The sequence below is a fragment of the Uranotaenia lowii genome, chromosome 3, assembly GCF_029784155.1.
Source record: "Uranotaenia lowii strain MFRU-FL chromosome 3, ASM2978415v1, whole genome shotgun sequence".
Taxonomy (NCBI): domain Eukaryota; kingdom Metazoa; phylum Arthropoda; class Insecta; order Diptera; family Culicidae; genus Uranotaenia; species Uranotaenia lowii.
Window position 1 is genome coordinate 85,294,075 of NC_073693.1, and position 14,560 is coordinate 85,308,634.

At 35.9% G+C, this 14,560-nt stretch overlaps 1 protein-coding gene and 1 long non-coding RNA gene across 2 annotated transcripts in view; one reads left to right on the forward strand and one right to left on the reverse strand.

Moving 5' to 3' along the window:
* Positions 1–3,918, reverse strand: part of LOC129754636 (JNK-interacting protein 1) — an 82,416-nt gene extending 78,498 nt beyond the window's left edge. The window contains exon 1 of the mRNA XM_055750800.1: positions 3,571–3,918. Within this exon, the coding sequence (XP_055606775.1) occupies positions 3,571–3,653 (83 nt within the window). The 5' untranslated portion in view covers positions 3,654–3,918. The remainder of the gene's footprint in view (positions 1–3,570) is intronic.
* An 8,160-nt stretch (positions 3,919–12,078) lies between these two features.
* Positions 12,079–13,274, forward strand: LOC129757455 (uncharacterized). The gene is made up of 4 exons (XR_008739707.1): positions 12,079–12,333; positions 12,396–12,511; positions 12,750–13,023; positions 13,138–13,274. It is a non-coding gene; the product is annotated as an uncharacterized LOC129757455 (long non-coding RNA).
* Positions 13,275–14,560: the final 1,286 nt, after the last annotated feature.

The following is a 14,560-nucleotide window of genomic DNA, read 5'->3' on the forward strand; positions in this document are numbered from 1 at the left end:
TCTCTTTGTCAGCTAAAATGTAACTATAAAGCCTTCATTAAAGTAAAAATGTGACTGTAGGTTGCTTGGGCAATTAGTATTTACCTTTTGAATCAATTGAATGAGAAAACGGTATTATTTACTATTTTGCTAGGTGAATGCAAAAAAGATAAAGTTTACCTATTTGCTTAATGAATTAATAAAAGATGAAATTTACCTTTTTGCTTGGTGAATGAAAAAAAAAATACCGAGAAAGATGGGTGGAAAAATCACAAAGTTCTAGGCAAATTTGACCTTTTTTTTTTAATTTTCCATGCAGATTTAAAAATCTCCTCAAATGGAATGTTGAAAGTGCCCTGGACGAACCATGCGGCCACTGTGGACAGCGTTTGAGTCTTCTAAGCCACAGGTCATGAGTTCTTTGTCTTTGTCTTTGTCTTTGGCAGATATAGTATATTAGACTGAGTCGATTTGGATCATTTTTGAATTTGGAGTTTTAAAAGCTTCGTTATGGTTTAAAACTCATCCATGGTTTTTTGCAATACATTTTTCGATACAGTTAATTATAGATGGTTCGGCCGCCATGTGAGTGCACATGTGCCTCCTCTTTTGGGTACTACTTCTTGAATACGGTTAATTGGTGCGGGACAAAGAATCAAGTATGTGGTCAAGCTTCTGTTTCAAATGCTCCTCGCTCTTTTCACCACTTTAGAATTTGCTACTGATCATCTATCCGTCCTCATTTCAACTCTTTAACCCTCATCGATAAAGCCGCAACTTAATTTCATACAACAAATTCACGGTGATTTATCTTCTAATAATTGTAAGTTGTTTAACAGGGGTTTGTGTTTTAGCATCAATAAACGATAAATTCGATTGACATCACTGCTGGGGCCTCGCGAAGTATTGCATAGAAAGTAGTCATGTAATACCTCGCTGGGCACCCAGCAGTGATATCAATTGAGTTTATAGTTTTTCAATGCCAGAAGACACGCTCCCATGAATCACCTAATAACTTATTTGTCTAATTAGATACGAAGTTACGGTCTTGGACAAAGTTATTCAGCGGAAAATTTCCTTTAGAGAATTTATAAATTGGCAGAGAAACCATCATCAGGTTCGGTTCCACACATGAAACAAACATGATGTTGAATTTTCAGTACAAAATATTAAATTTTCCCATACAAACATAAAAGTTCCAACTTATTCATATAAACATTACTTAGAAATTCTGCATGAAATCTTGGATGAGTTTTGAACCAGAACGAAGATGTTTAGACCGCTGGGTTGGAGGATTTCAAAAATAACCTCAAATCGACTCAGTCTAATAATATAAACTCTTTCTGTGCGCTGGTGGTGTTGACGTTAGTATAAGGTTGCCAGAATTTTTTTCAGCGCGTATCCGGGCCGGACAAACCGGGCAATTTTTATATAAAAACCTGGCAAAATTCAGGCATTCGATTTCAAATTGACGACCATAAATCCGGGCAATATCCGGGCAAATTTTCTCAAAACTTATGCCGTGTTTTTTATTCCGGAGTTGCTTTTGAATCCGTCCAAACAAAAAAAGATTTTCGATTTTCGAATTATTCCATACGTGCGTGAGAACCAGTGCAATGTTTACATGCAGCTGTCATTTTGTTTTCCCTTCTGGATTTTTTCACTCGATTCTTCACATCCGGATTGTCTTTTTTCGTGTCCGGATTGCACTGGACAACAAATAGTACGATTTTGCTTGGCTGAGAGGTTCAAAATCGCGGCAATAATAATTTTTCCGTTCATTATTTTAACTGTTTTGCTTTCAGCCCCAAACAGCTGTTTATTGTTTTGACAACAACATTGAGAGTTTTGGTGAACTTCTCCCAAAATTGACTTTTTTTCCTCAGGGCGACTCCGTCCGTTTTTCGAGCGAAACTAGTTTGCCTCTAGAGTAATAAATGAGCACGATGACAGCAGTAAGAGCGAACCTAGGTTGCCTCTGAGGTGAAGAAAAACACGGTATCTGAAATTCCTCAACAAAAATCAAGAAAAAAAAATTAAGAAAAATGTTTTTCATCTAAAACTTATGGATAGATTTTGAACCGCTTTAAAAGCTTTTAAAAAACCATGATTAGTTTTATAAAATTTGCTCAAAAAATTTCGTTTTGGAGGTGTTTGTTGTTGGTTTTTTTTGTTGAATGTGCAAAATAAAGTGAATAAATCCGGGCAAAATCCCGGCATTTTTCAATGGAATCCGGGCAACCGGGCCGGACAGAACTGTTCTCAAATTTAGTAATTAATATCCGGGCAAACCCGGATAAAACCGGGCAATCTGGCAACCTTACGTTAGTAAGATGCTAGCCGTTATATCATTAAAAGATGTACGTTTTAGTCTTAAGTAGGAATTAGATCAGTTCAAAGAAACATTGCAAACAAATTTTTGCTTATATACTTTTTTGGAGACAAAAATTAAAATTAAAATTGAAAAAAATATACAAATTATTCCTACAACAAAAAACGGAATTGGACTTCTATATTGAAATAAAAGTAACTATTAGCATTTATAATTTTAATTTAAAATTTTCCACTTCAGTACTTAGGAAATTTATTCATATTCACAATTTTATTTTAACAAAACGGGTTTAGCATGCGGAGTATAATATTGTTATCATATACAGATATTCTCAGTGGCCATTTGAGAACTATCAACAATTTTTCCCTTTCGGAAATTACCCTATTTTAGATCCCCCGTAGCGAGCCTCTCGAAAAAGATATCCGATGACATGAATTAGCATTGACATTTCGCTTCTTTTTTTTTGGCAGTCCCATCTGATTTCGTTCGGCATCGATCGGAAGTCTAGAATTGAAAAAGGACCCAATTCCATGTTAGGACGACCATGAAGACAACGGCCGGAAGGTCCGGCACGAGATTGGCGGGACATCATAAAATATATGACTCCAAGGGATTACTGCTACACTTTACGCATTTTGATTTTCCGTTTCGGGATACTTTGTCGCTCTGGAGAATTCACATAGCATAGAAAACTTGAATGTCAGATTTCGGAAGGATTGGAAACGCTTACTTTATGAGATGATTTCATGGCACTATAAGTTTTTTTTATCATCCAATGATGTCATTTTTGTTTTTTTTTGCCATTTCTTTTCTTCAGATTAAGGTGCAAGCCATAGGGAAACAAAGTTTCATCCATGGAAATATCCATTCGATATTTATGACATATCAAGTGTGGGGATGAGGTAGAAAATTCTTCCTACGCAGATAGTTTCTGATTTTTGATTGATGTAACCTTTTCAAACAAAGTAAATGTTAACTTTATTTGAGCAAAAAATGCTAAGCAAATTATAGGATCCTAATTAACTAGAGAGTATGACGATCCATATTTCCTCATACTGTATGATGATTCACCAAAACATGAGTGTAATGTTATTCTTATTGCAGATTATTCTGTCCTTCACGAATATTACCACGATTGCATCAACAATTGATTAACCATTTGAAATCCTTCGACTCGAATGTTAACTTCGAGCGGGTGAAAAAAACTTCCAATATTTCCCAAATCGACCCACGGAAGCGATGAAAAATTAACTACTCACGAATAAAAGGGAGCTGGAGCCTTGTTGTAGGTTGGTAAATTATCCAAGTTCTGGCGGAACTCCTCGAAATCTGCATCGGCCATCCTGGCACCGACGGAGACCCCGGAAGGGATACACACTCGCGATAATTATCACTCTTTCTAGTTCCGGAAGAAAACCTTTCGTTGGCACCAATAAATCCAAGAAGGAAAAAACTAATCAACCTAATTTGTTCCCAGAAAATCAGCAGCAGGGTGAAAAACTTCACACGCACGGAGTTCCAACTTTACTTTACATCGACACGGAACCGCGGAGAAAAATACACTACACACTGCTGGGGGAAAATCTGTCGATATTTCCCGTGTGCTATTGCGAGTTGCTATTTGCGATTTCCACCACCAACACTAATACATCGGCAGATCGGGGGGAGCGAAAATTTGCACTCACTTTTTAGGCTTCTCACTACATGGGGCGCTCTTCTCACGCTGGAGTGAATAAGTGAGAAGGGAGTTTTCGGTTTCATGCTTTTGTTGCATTATCGTTGCTCAAAGCGAAGGACCCTACATAAATGATGCCCAAATTGGTTACGATTTTTTTCTATTCTTTCTCACTAACTTTTGTCGATGAAAAATGAAAAATGTTATTATCTAGAACCTTTGATGTTCCCGTTTGTTATTTCTCTATAAAATGTTTGGAATTGTTTTTAAATAAATCTATACTGCCCCTACTTTCATAACAGTCCCATATGCAAAAACGAGCAAGCGAGAAAATCAGCTTTTTCTGTTTTGGAATATATTTTTAAATTGTGACCACAGCTTTCAGCATAAACAAAAATCGTTTAATGGAATATGTTCTAGGTTGTCATAATAAATCGTAGGACCTGAGTTTTTCGAAATTTGGTAACTGGTAAGGTCTGGAGCACCATTTTTGTTTGTTATGGGACTGTTATGCGGGCATATTCGAGACCTTTTTCAAATCTACTCGCATAACAGTCCCATACAGAATATGGTTTGCTCGCCAAGCTACCTTCTTAGACTTAAGTTTGATCATTTCTCAACTTGTAAATGTAGTTCGTGAATTCTACATTGTAAGTTGAATCTTATCATGGTTTTTAGTTGTTTCTGATAGTTTTTCTCACAGGAAGACCATACTTCCTTTATGTTAGCCTGTCTTTCAAAAATTGTAGTTAAATTCACTGTGTAGTGTGCATAATTCAACGTCAAGTGAGTTGCATCTTGTTTAAATGACTTAAAGCAATAAATCAAAGATAATTTCACTGAAAGGAACATAGTAAGTTAACTACATCCGTGATATTTCACATATGGGACTGTTATGCGTGTATATTTCTTATGGGACAGTCACTAGTTGATATTTTTTTTCGTAATTTCTAGAACAAAGCCTCTTTTTTTATTGTTGTATATTGAAGTAAAATGTTCAAAATGACGAACTGTCAGGTTAGATAAAAAATGACGAAAATTCATATGGGACTGTTATGCGAGTAGGGGCAGTATAGGTATATATAAAAAGCCATTTTTGTGGCTTTGATTGTCCTCAATAGGCTCAGTCGTTTTAAGAGCTAGAGGTCTGAAATTTGGCATGGATGCTTATTAGGACCAGGAATGATGAAAAATGTTTTCCGATTTTCGGATGACCCCTTCTGAAGGGGGCCGCCATACAAGACAAGTATTGTTTTCGCGATATTGACGTCATTTTTCGTCGGATTGTGATGAAGATTTGCACATAAGGGTTTCGAGAGAAGAGCAATTGATTTCAGGTATTGCATTCTGGGTCAGGGGTCGGCAAAAGGAGTCGTTCATATGAACTTTCCACTGTTTTTTGCAATATTGACGTGATTTCACATCGGATTCAGATAAAAATTGGTACACGAGAGTTTTTCGGGGCGGGCATTCGATATCAGGTATCAAATTTAGAGTATCGATCCAACGAAAGCGGTCGTCTATATTAACTTTTCAATATCTTGTGATATTGACGCAATTATACATCGGATTGAGATGAACATTTTCAAGTAGGAGCCCTAATTTTGAGCAAAGGATCGATCGAAGGCGTCGTTTAAGTTAACTATTCACTGTTTTTGGAATATTGACTTTATTATACATCGGATAGGGATGACAATATGCACACGGGTTCTGGGACGTGCAATTGATTTCAAGTGTCAAAATTTTTGCCAGGGGTCTACAAAAGGGGTCGTATTAATATTTAACTATTTTTTTTTGTGATATTGACGTTAATATGCAATGGATTTGTTTGAAAATTTACACATGGGAATTTTGGGGGAAGAGCAATCGATATCAGATATCAAAGTTTGTAAAAGATGTTTCCACAAAAGGTTCAATTTTTTGGAAATATTTGCGTTGTTATGCAACGATCGAGTCAAAATTTACACACGGGGCTAGGACGGTCAATTGATTTTTTGTTTCAGTATTTGTATCAATCAAACGACAAAAAAGAGGGTCATCCATGTTAACTTTTAAATTTGTTTTTGTAATAATTTGATAAGTATGTATCGCATCGAGACGAAAATTCATACACGGGGTATTTTTTTCACAGCCAATTGATTTCTAAAGTTTTAATAATAATGGCCAGTCAATTGTAAGTTAAAATTAAAAATTTAGATTTAAAGTTTAATGTTAAAAAGTAAAATATAATTTTAGTGTCCACTGAGGAGGAGCGAATGCCAGAGTAGCTCGAAACGTATGGACAACTGGTAAATCTGTTTTATTATTATTAAAACTCACCGAAAAACGTCGATAATTTCGAAGAACAAACAATCGCGGTGATAAATTAAAAATTTAATTTCAAATTTAGTAGTAGACGACAGAAAAATTAATCGGCCATCTAACGTATTCAATATTTTTGAAATTATTGCTCAACAATGCATTCGGAAATGCATCTGGAAAATTCATATAAACTTTTCATGACATATCCCAAGTAGAAAGCGAAATAGAGTTCGTACGGGAGCAGCTAGTTAAGAATAAAATAAATGAATGTTAATGTTTTTCAAAAACAAATATTTTTGTTAAGTAATTTTACACCTTACCAGACAAAAATATAGAAATTTAGTAGTTATATCAATCCGATTTTTATAGAAATTTTTTGGTTTAGAAACATTTATCAGAAATTCGAAAAAAAACCCACACATCTTAACTCTTATTTTATGTTAAATAGATTTTCACATTTCTGGGCTACAACATATCGCAAATTTATTTGCAGCCTTTAATTGCCATATTTAAGATGTAGATTCACTTTTTTCTTTCAACAAATCTAACGATTTTTTCGAATATTCGATCAAAAAACTTTTCTATCATATTTTTAAGCGAATTTAAATAAAGATAAAAGCTGAAATTTATGTCAATGTGATTTATTTAAATTTAATTTGTATTAATTTTGAGTTATTTGATCTATTATGAACCTTTCTAGTAGATAATCTTTTTTCTACACACTAAGACTTTCATTCGATTTCCAATGAAAAAAATTGCTGGAATCGTTCAGCAATCCATTTTTTTTTCTGGAAACCAGCAATCGATTTTCTAATTACTGGATTTTTCAGCATTCGGTCGTGTTCTTGCCATTTTTGCTGAAAAATCAGCAATCGGTTTTCAAATTGCTGAACTTTCCAGCAATAGATCTATTTGCTGGAAAATCAGCAATCGAGTTGTCAAATTGAGGTTCGTTAGTTTTCGCACGCCAAAGCAAGATGGAACTCTATTTTTTCGAATAACGATTAGATTAATACAATTAATTTGATTATCAGACATCATGTCAAGGATGAATTTTTATTAGATTGGTAGATTTTATATTAAAGATACTAATCAAAACTCTTTTTTTCAGGTGGCCGATGAACAACACAAGCTGCCATCTCAGAGCCGGTGTTGAAATATTGAAAAAAAAAATCATGTTTCTGAAAATAAATACATCCCTTATTGAAAAATGTGAGAAAATAATTGTTTTCATTGCTTATTAAAGGGTGATACGGTCAAAATTTGGTCAATATCAACTTGACGTATTTCTTTCAATTTTGCATTTAAAAAAACTGAACACCCCTCATTTTGAAGGTGTGTGTAGAATGTTGCTCCTATTTTGATTTTGGAATTCACTCTTCAGTTGTCAAAATGCCGTCCAAGAAAGAAGAGCAGCGTTTCAAAATTTTGCTCGCGCATCGCGAAAATCCGAGCTACTCGCACGCAAAGCTGGCAAAATCGCTAAAAGTTGCCAAATCAACCGTTACAAATGTAATTAAAGTGTTTGAGGAACGTTTGTCGACAGCCAGGAAGTCTGGATCGAGGGGAAAACGAAAACCGGAAGCCGCTGAGACGACAAAGAGAGTTGCCGGTAGTTTCAATCGAAACCCTAACCTCTCTCCAAGATGCCGCAAATAAGCTGGGTGTATCGTCTACAACCGTGCATCGAGCCAAAAAACGAGCCGAACTATCGGCTTACAAGAAGGTAGTGACTCCAAATCGCGATGATAAATAAAATACGACGGCCAAAGCGCGATCCCGGAGGCTGTACACGACGATGCTGACGAAGTTTGACTGCGTGGTAATGGACGACGAAACCTACGTCAAAGCCGACTACAAGCAGCTTCCGGTACACGAGTTTTAAACGGAAAAAGGAAGGGGAAAGGTAGCAGATATTTTCAAGCACATGAAACTTTCAAATTTCGCGAAGAATTATCTGGTTCGGCAAGCCATCTGTACCTTGCAGCATTTTCATAGCTTTCGGGACTGTCAACCAAGAAATTTACGTGAAAAAGTGTTAGAATAAACGTCTGCTGCCTTTCCTGAAGAAACACGATTGTTCCGCACTGTTTTGGCTGGATTTGGCTTCTTGGCATCATTACGGTAAAAAGGCCATGGAGTGGTACGCCGCCAACAACGTGCAGGTGGTTCCCAAGGAGAAGAACCCTCCAAACACGCCAGAGCTCCGCCCAATTGAGAAATACTGGGCTATTGTCAAGCGGAACCTAAAGAAGACCAAAAAAACTGCTAAGGACGAGCAGCAGTTCAAGGCAAACTGGCTTTCTGCGGCGAAGAAGGTGGACAAGGTGACTGTACAAAATCTGATGGTAGGGGTTAAGCGTAAGGCCCGGCAATTCGTATTTGGAAAAGCGTAAGCCCAACTGAATATTTTTCCTGAATTTTATACTAATAAGACTTGAAAAAGAAATTTAATTTGATTTTTCAAATAAACGATTTCACCGATTTACACGCATTTTCCCTTGACCAAATTTTGACCGTATCACCCTTTATATGCATAGCCAGTATTCAATACTTAATTTGGAATAAAAATATAAATGTAAACCCAAATACAGCCGATTGTTTTGGGAGAAATGGCTGGTTTCCAGCAATCTGGATTGCTGATTTCCAGCTATTTGAATTGCTGGAAACAAGGCTTAATGTCCACCAAATTTCCAGCGAGGTTTCCAGCCAAAAAAAAATAATTTGCTTTGCAGCAAGAAGTAAAAAAATCAAAAACTGGGAGTTACAGAGCTTTTAAATATCTGTTCACTCAAAATAATTTAAAAATTATTTTACGGAGTTTTGCACGTCGAGTAAGTGTATGTTCATACCATGTGTCTTGTAGAAGCGGGAATTTTTGTTGATAAATTAACATATATGTTTAATAAGTTCAGTTTGAGGGTAACACGCTTTTGACACATGGCTCGAACATTTTATATTGATTTACAAATCAATAGAAAATTTAAAATTAATTTTTAAATACTTTTTTAAAAAATACTGAACTATAAAAATTGTGCTTACAGAAACTAACAGTTTTATCGGTCTTTCTTTTTCATTCAGCTGATAAAAACTTTTAAAAAAGTTAAAAATTATAAGAATTTGGAAGAAAATAAGTTTTCTCCTTAGTATGCGCATATATGTTGCTTGCCTCTCCTTTAAATACTTTACTACCAAATAACTGACTCGTGAATTTCACGCAAAGTCAAAGTATATGTTTGAAAATCCGTTTTGTGCATTTTTTTTCAACCGTGTGGTGATAAATTCTTGAGCTTGAGCTTGAGCTTGCTATCAACTACGGTCCACCTACGGCCCCTCCTGGCCAATGGCATAATGGTTGCACTCCGTGATTGGTTCGAGATAATCAACATTGCACAATGAACCAAATGAAAGGTGCTGGGAGCAAGCAACGCAATCTCACTGTACAATTTTGAGGATCTCCTACTTTTAAATGAACCAATAACGACGCCGGCCAAGTCCATGTAGTCGATAGGAGGAAAGGAAGTACAGCACATGTGGAGATATGTTTAGCGGAGGCCGGCTGTACGCCATCCCTCCACAAATCTCCACGCCGAATATTTGGGGGAAAAAGGTAATATGGTATGGAAAATCACCTTGGTAGGCGATAAAACCACTTGAAACCTAAGCTCCTAATATCCTACACAGTAAACGAAAACTACCGAGTTCGGTAATTTTTTTTACCGAATCAGTTCTGTAATTTGGAAAAAATCGGTAATTTATGATTTTGACGTCTATTTTCTAGCGAACTTCGTTGATCGAATCTTCAATTACCGAGGTTCGTTTAGATATATGTAAACAAATCGGTTTGTCATCAACTTTTCGGTAAAAAACGCAGAACAAACTGTAAAATAATCCTCCCGTCATATGTCGCTGCCAAAACAAGCGACGAAACTGTCTCTCTCTCTCTCTGATACCTGTAATGTAGTGGCATCTCGCTTGCGCTAAGTTTCATTTCTCGCTCTTGCAACCGTGTTCAATCGGTTCAATCGTCTCGAGTTTAATCGTGTGAGCAAACACAGCGGAATGCAAATAATTTTTACCAATCAAGCGTCGCCATCTTCGTCGGTCCGCGTGTCAAATTGTGTTGTGGTTTTTATTTTTTAATCATACGCTGGTAAGTAAAGAATAGCTGGTTAATGGTGCCCCTCCGGACAATCACCCTCACCAATATTAGCAGCAGCCGTCGCACTAGTGGCATTCATCCAGCTGTAGCAAAAAATGCACGGCAGCTGAATACCGCCAGCATCAACGCCTTTTTTTTAATCGGTTACATATCTATTGTATTAGGGTGAAACGACGAATTGGCGGTCGCAACAAACATCGTCATTCGGGTGACCATCATCAATAGCAGCAACATTCACAGTTCCAGCTTCCAGCGATCATGTTTCCGGTGAACCCTTCAGAATTTGATCCCAAAACTCCGCATCCGGCAGCTGATTAAATCGGTTTGTGGGAGAACGTCCAAATCAGCACTATATTCCCAGCACCACAGCGTTTGCAGCAGCAGCATCACCGCCAACAGCAACATCTACCGCGGCACCAGAATGTCACTTCCCGTTCCTGATTGCTTTCGATATGCGATTGACGGAAATCAACAATTATCCGAATCTGGGTGGAATGTCTGCTATAACGAGAAGGGCACCCGGTATGATGATGGAGGAGAAAGGCAGCATCGAATAGATCATCCGGAGCAGCAACAGGGGATTTTTCGTTTGCCTGTAAGCAGTCAGCCTTTTATTAACACCAAGGTAAGCAAAGACTTGTTAATTTTGTGTGTTTTACATTATATAATGAAATCGGAAGTTAGATTCTGATAATTAACAGATTGTAGACACACGTTTTGGATTAGAATAGGAGCGACGCTCACGATTAGACTCCATTCGGGTTAAGTCCTCTGATGACACGTTTGAATATAGATTAAAATTCAGTTTTGAATATACTGTTTTGTCCGGGATTTTCATCCTGCTCTCATTTATGCTGCATTTGATAAAAGTGATCTCAGTAATTAAATATTATTATTATATGTATTCTGAATATTACAGGTTGTTCGATTAAAAAAATATCTTCGAAAACCGCCAGTGTCGATTCTAACCGTGGGATGCTAAATTGTCATTGTTTCCCTAAACTGATTGAATTTTGATTGATTTATAAAATAATGAATCTAACAGGGATTTTGTTATGTTTTACACTTGGGGTTGATCTAGTGATTGGTAGCTCAGAATACCGACATTATTGGTTTGAGCTTATAAGCTTATAAGGTTCGATTCTGATTTCTTTCAGCTTTCAAATATCAGATTCAGATTTTAGATTCACATTTCGATCCGCATTCGAGATTAAGATTTTAGATCTAATTTCAGATTCAGATTTTAGTTCAAGATTCAGGTTTTAAATTCAGATTTGGATTTCGAATCCAGATTCAGATATAGGGTTCAGTTAAGATTTAGATCCAGATTTTAGATTCAAATTTAAATAAAGATTTCAGATTCAGATTTCCAAATCCGTTTTAAATTGGAGATTTACATTGAGATTACGATTTAAGATTCAGATTTCAGTTTTCGATTCATGTTTCAGTTTACGATTCAGATTTTTAAATTCAGATTTCAAATAGAATCCGATTTTGAGCTCAGATCGAGATTCAGATTTAGGTTTCAGTTTGAGATTTTCATCCAGATTCAAAATGGAGATTTTATATTGAAATTAATTTAAAGATTTCAGGTTCAGATTCAAATTTGCGATTCAATATAAAATTTGAGATTCACATTTATATAAGCTTTTCAGATCTAGGTTCAGATTCATATTAAGGTTTCCGAATCAGATTTAAAATTCAGATTTAAGATTCACATTTAGATTTGAATTTCAGATTCAGATTTCAGATCAAGAAGGTTCACCTGGAGCTTGCGATATCTAGCAGATGATTGTTCCACCTACTGGTCTCGCGGTGGCCAGGAAACACACGATGCTATGCGCAATGTGGAAATTCGTTGGATCAGTTTATGTTTCCAAAAAGGTTGGTTGTATGGTTTTTCTGAACACAAAATTTGTTCTAAATTATTACCATTTCACTTCTAGCGTCTGTGTGGTGGAAGCCCGTGGTTTGGATGATCTGGTCCTCCTAGTCAACTATACTCCTAAATTTCCTTTACTACACACACCTTACCGAAGTCAGTTTCGGAGTGGCCAATGTGGTAAGTTTACTATTGTAAACATCAAATTAATGCAATATCGCAGTTTTTTTTAATAACATTTATCGCTAGAATCTTTTGTATCAGAATTTGTTCAGTTTTGTAATGTTATACTGTGAAATTTTATACTTCAGATTGTTTTCCCCCTAAAATTTCAATTGGCTTTTTAATTTCAGTTGAAATTTGGTTTCTAATAAAATGATGCAAGCTTATTTCATATTTTTCCTTTACATTTTTCTAGTGCAGAAACGGATTCCATCCGGGGCGGTGGGAATCTGACAACCACCATTTTTCACATTTCAACCCTAACTGAGCTAATGGCTTGCTGCGGTCTGGTCTAAGACTACAAACCAAGGGAGGATAAGCTACACGTGGTCGGGCACGTTGCGAAGTCAGACAAAAGTTTATCATCTATCGTCTGTAGAGGTGACGCTGAACGAGCAAAGATCCGGGATTCGCTGTGGACGACCTACTTTTGCTTCTCGCATGACATGCTCGTCGACTACATGAATCTGGTATTTTATTTTTTTTTCTGATTATAAATTTATTCAAAAACTATTCTGAAAATTTTAACATAAATAATTATTTTTCGCTTCTATAAATACTAACATTTTTTTTTATTGCTGTAGATACTCGAGCTACTGGAAACCAAATTAAACCTGGACATAAACCAGCAGAAACAAGGCTGACATTACCTAGCTTACCACCATCAGCTGATCTTTAGCCGAAAAAGGATACGTTTATGTCAAACAATATTGTTCGGTTGGGTGCGGTGTTCCATACAAATGTGTTAAGTAACTTGATAATAAATGGCATTTATGTTTGAATAAATTGTAAATTATTAACAGCTTTGATTTATGAATTCAATTGGTCGTCGTAAATAAAGGTAAGTGTTTATTCATAATCATTACCATAAGTTTAGTTGTTCCACCTTGACTCACAATATTCTTCTTTTATAGGCCTATATTTTAAAAACTTGGTGGCAAAAGCTAATTTTTATTGAATATTTACCGAAAACTTAATTATATCCGAAAATAGTAAAACGTTTAGTAATTTCAGCTTATGATGCACAGCGCATAACGCGAGATAATCGGAGTCTCCAGACGACACTTGAAGCGAAATTTTTTAACTCTGATGAGCACAAATGGACATAATAATATTAATATTTTTGTTTTTTTTTTTTCAAAGTTCTTTAAACTATTATAATTATAAAGTCCATCTGTGCTCATCAGAATTGAAATTTTTGCTTCAAGTGTTTTCGAGAGACTTCGATCATCTTGCGAAAAGCGCTGTGCATCATAGGCTGAAATTACTAAACGATTTATCGGTTTTCGCAATAATTACCGAAAATTTTACAGTTTTCGGTAAATATAGACGACATTCCGGTAAAAATTACCGATTTTTTGGTTCAAATAGCCGATTATTTCACATTAAAATTACCGGATTTCGGTAATTATTTCAGGTATTTCGGTAAATTTTACCAATTATTCGGTAAATATTGCCGAAAATGTTTACTTTATTCGGTAAAACTAAGGGGTATTTCAGTAAAAATTACAGACAATTCGGTAAAATTTACTGGTTGTTCGGTAAACACTACCGAATCTTTACAGCCTTTCGGTAAAAAATCACGGTATTTCGGTAATATTTATAGATATTTCGATAGCAATTACAGGTTTTTCGGTAAACATTTCAGGTGTTTCGGTAATAATTACAGGTAATAAGGTAAACTATACCAGTTGTTCGGTACATATTAACGAGCTTATATAGTTTTTCGGTAAAACTTCACCGGCCTTTCGGTAATATTTGCAGACATTTCGGTTCAACAATACCGGTTATTCGGTAATCTATCGAGCTATCACGTTGACAACTGTCAATAATTTGACAGATGATCTTAGATATGATCAGCCGAGTTTCGATAATTTTTTACCGAAAAGAGTCTGTAATATTTGACAGCTGTCATTTCTCTGCAATGAAAAAAATTACCGAACGGTTTAACGAACTCCACATGTTAGGATTTCGGTAAAAAAATTACCGAACTCGGTAATTTTCATT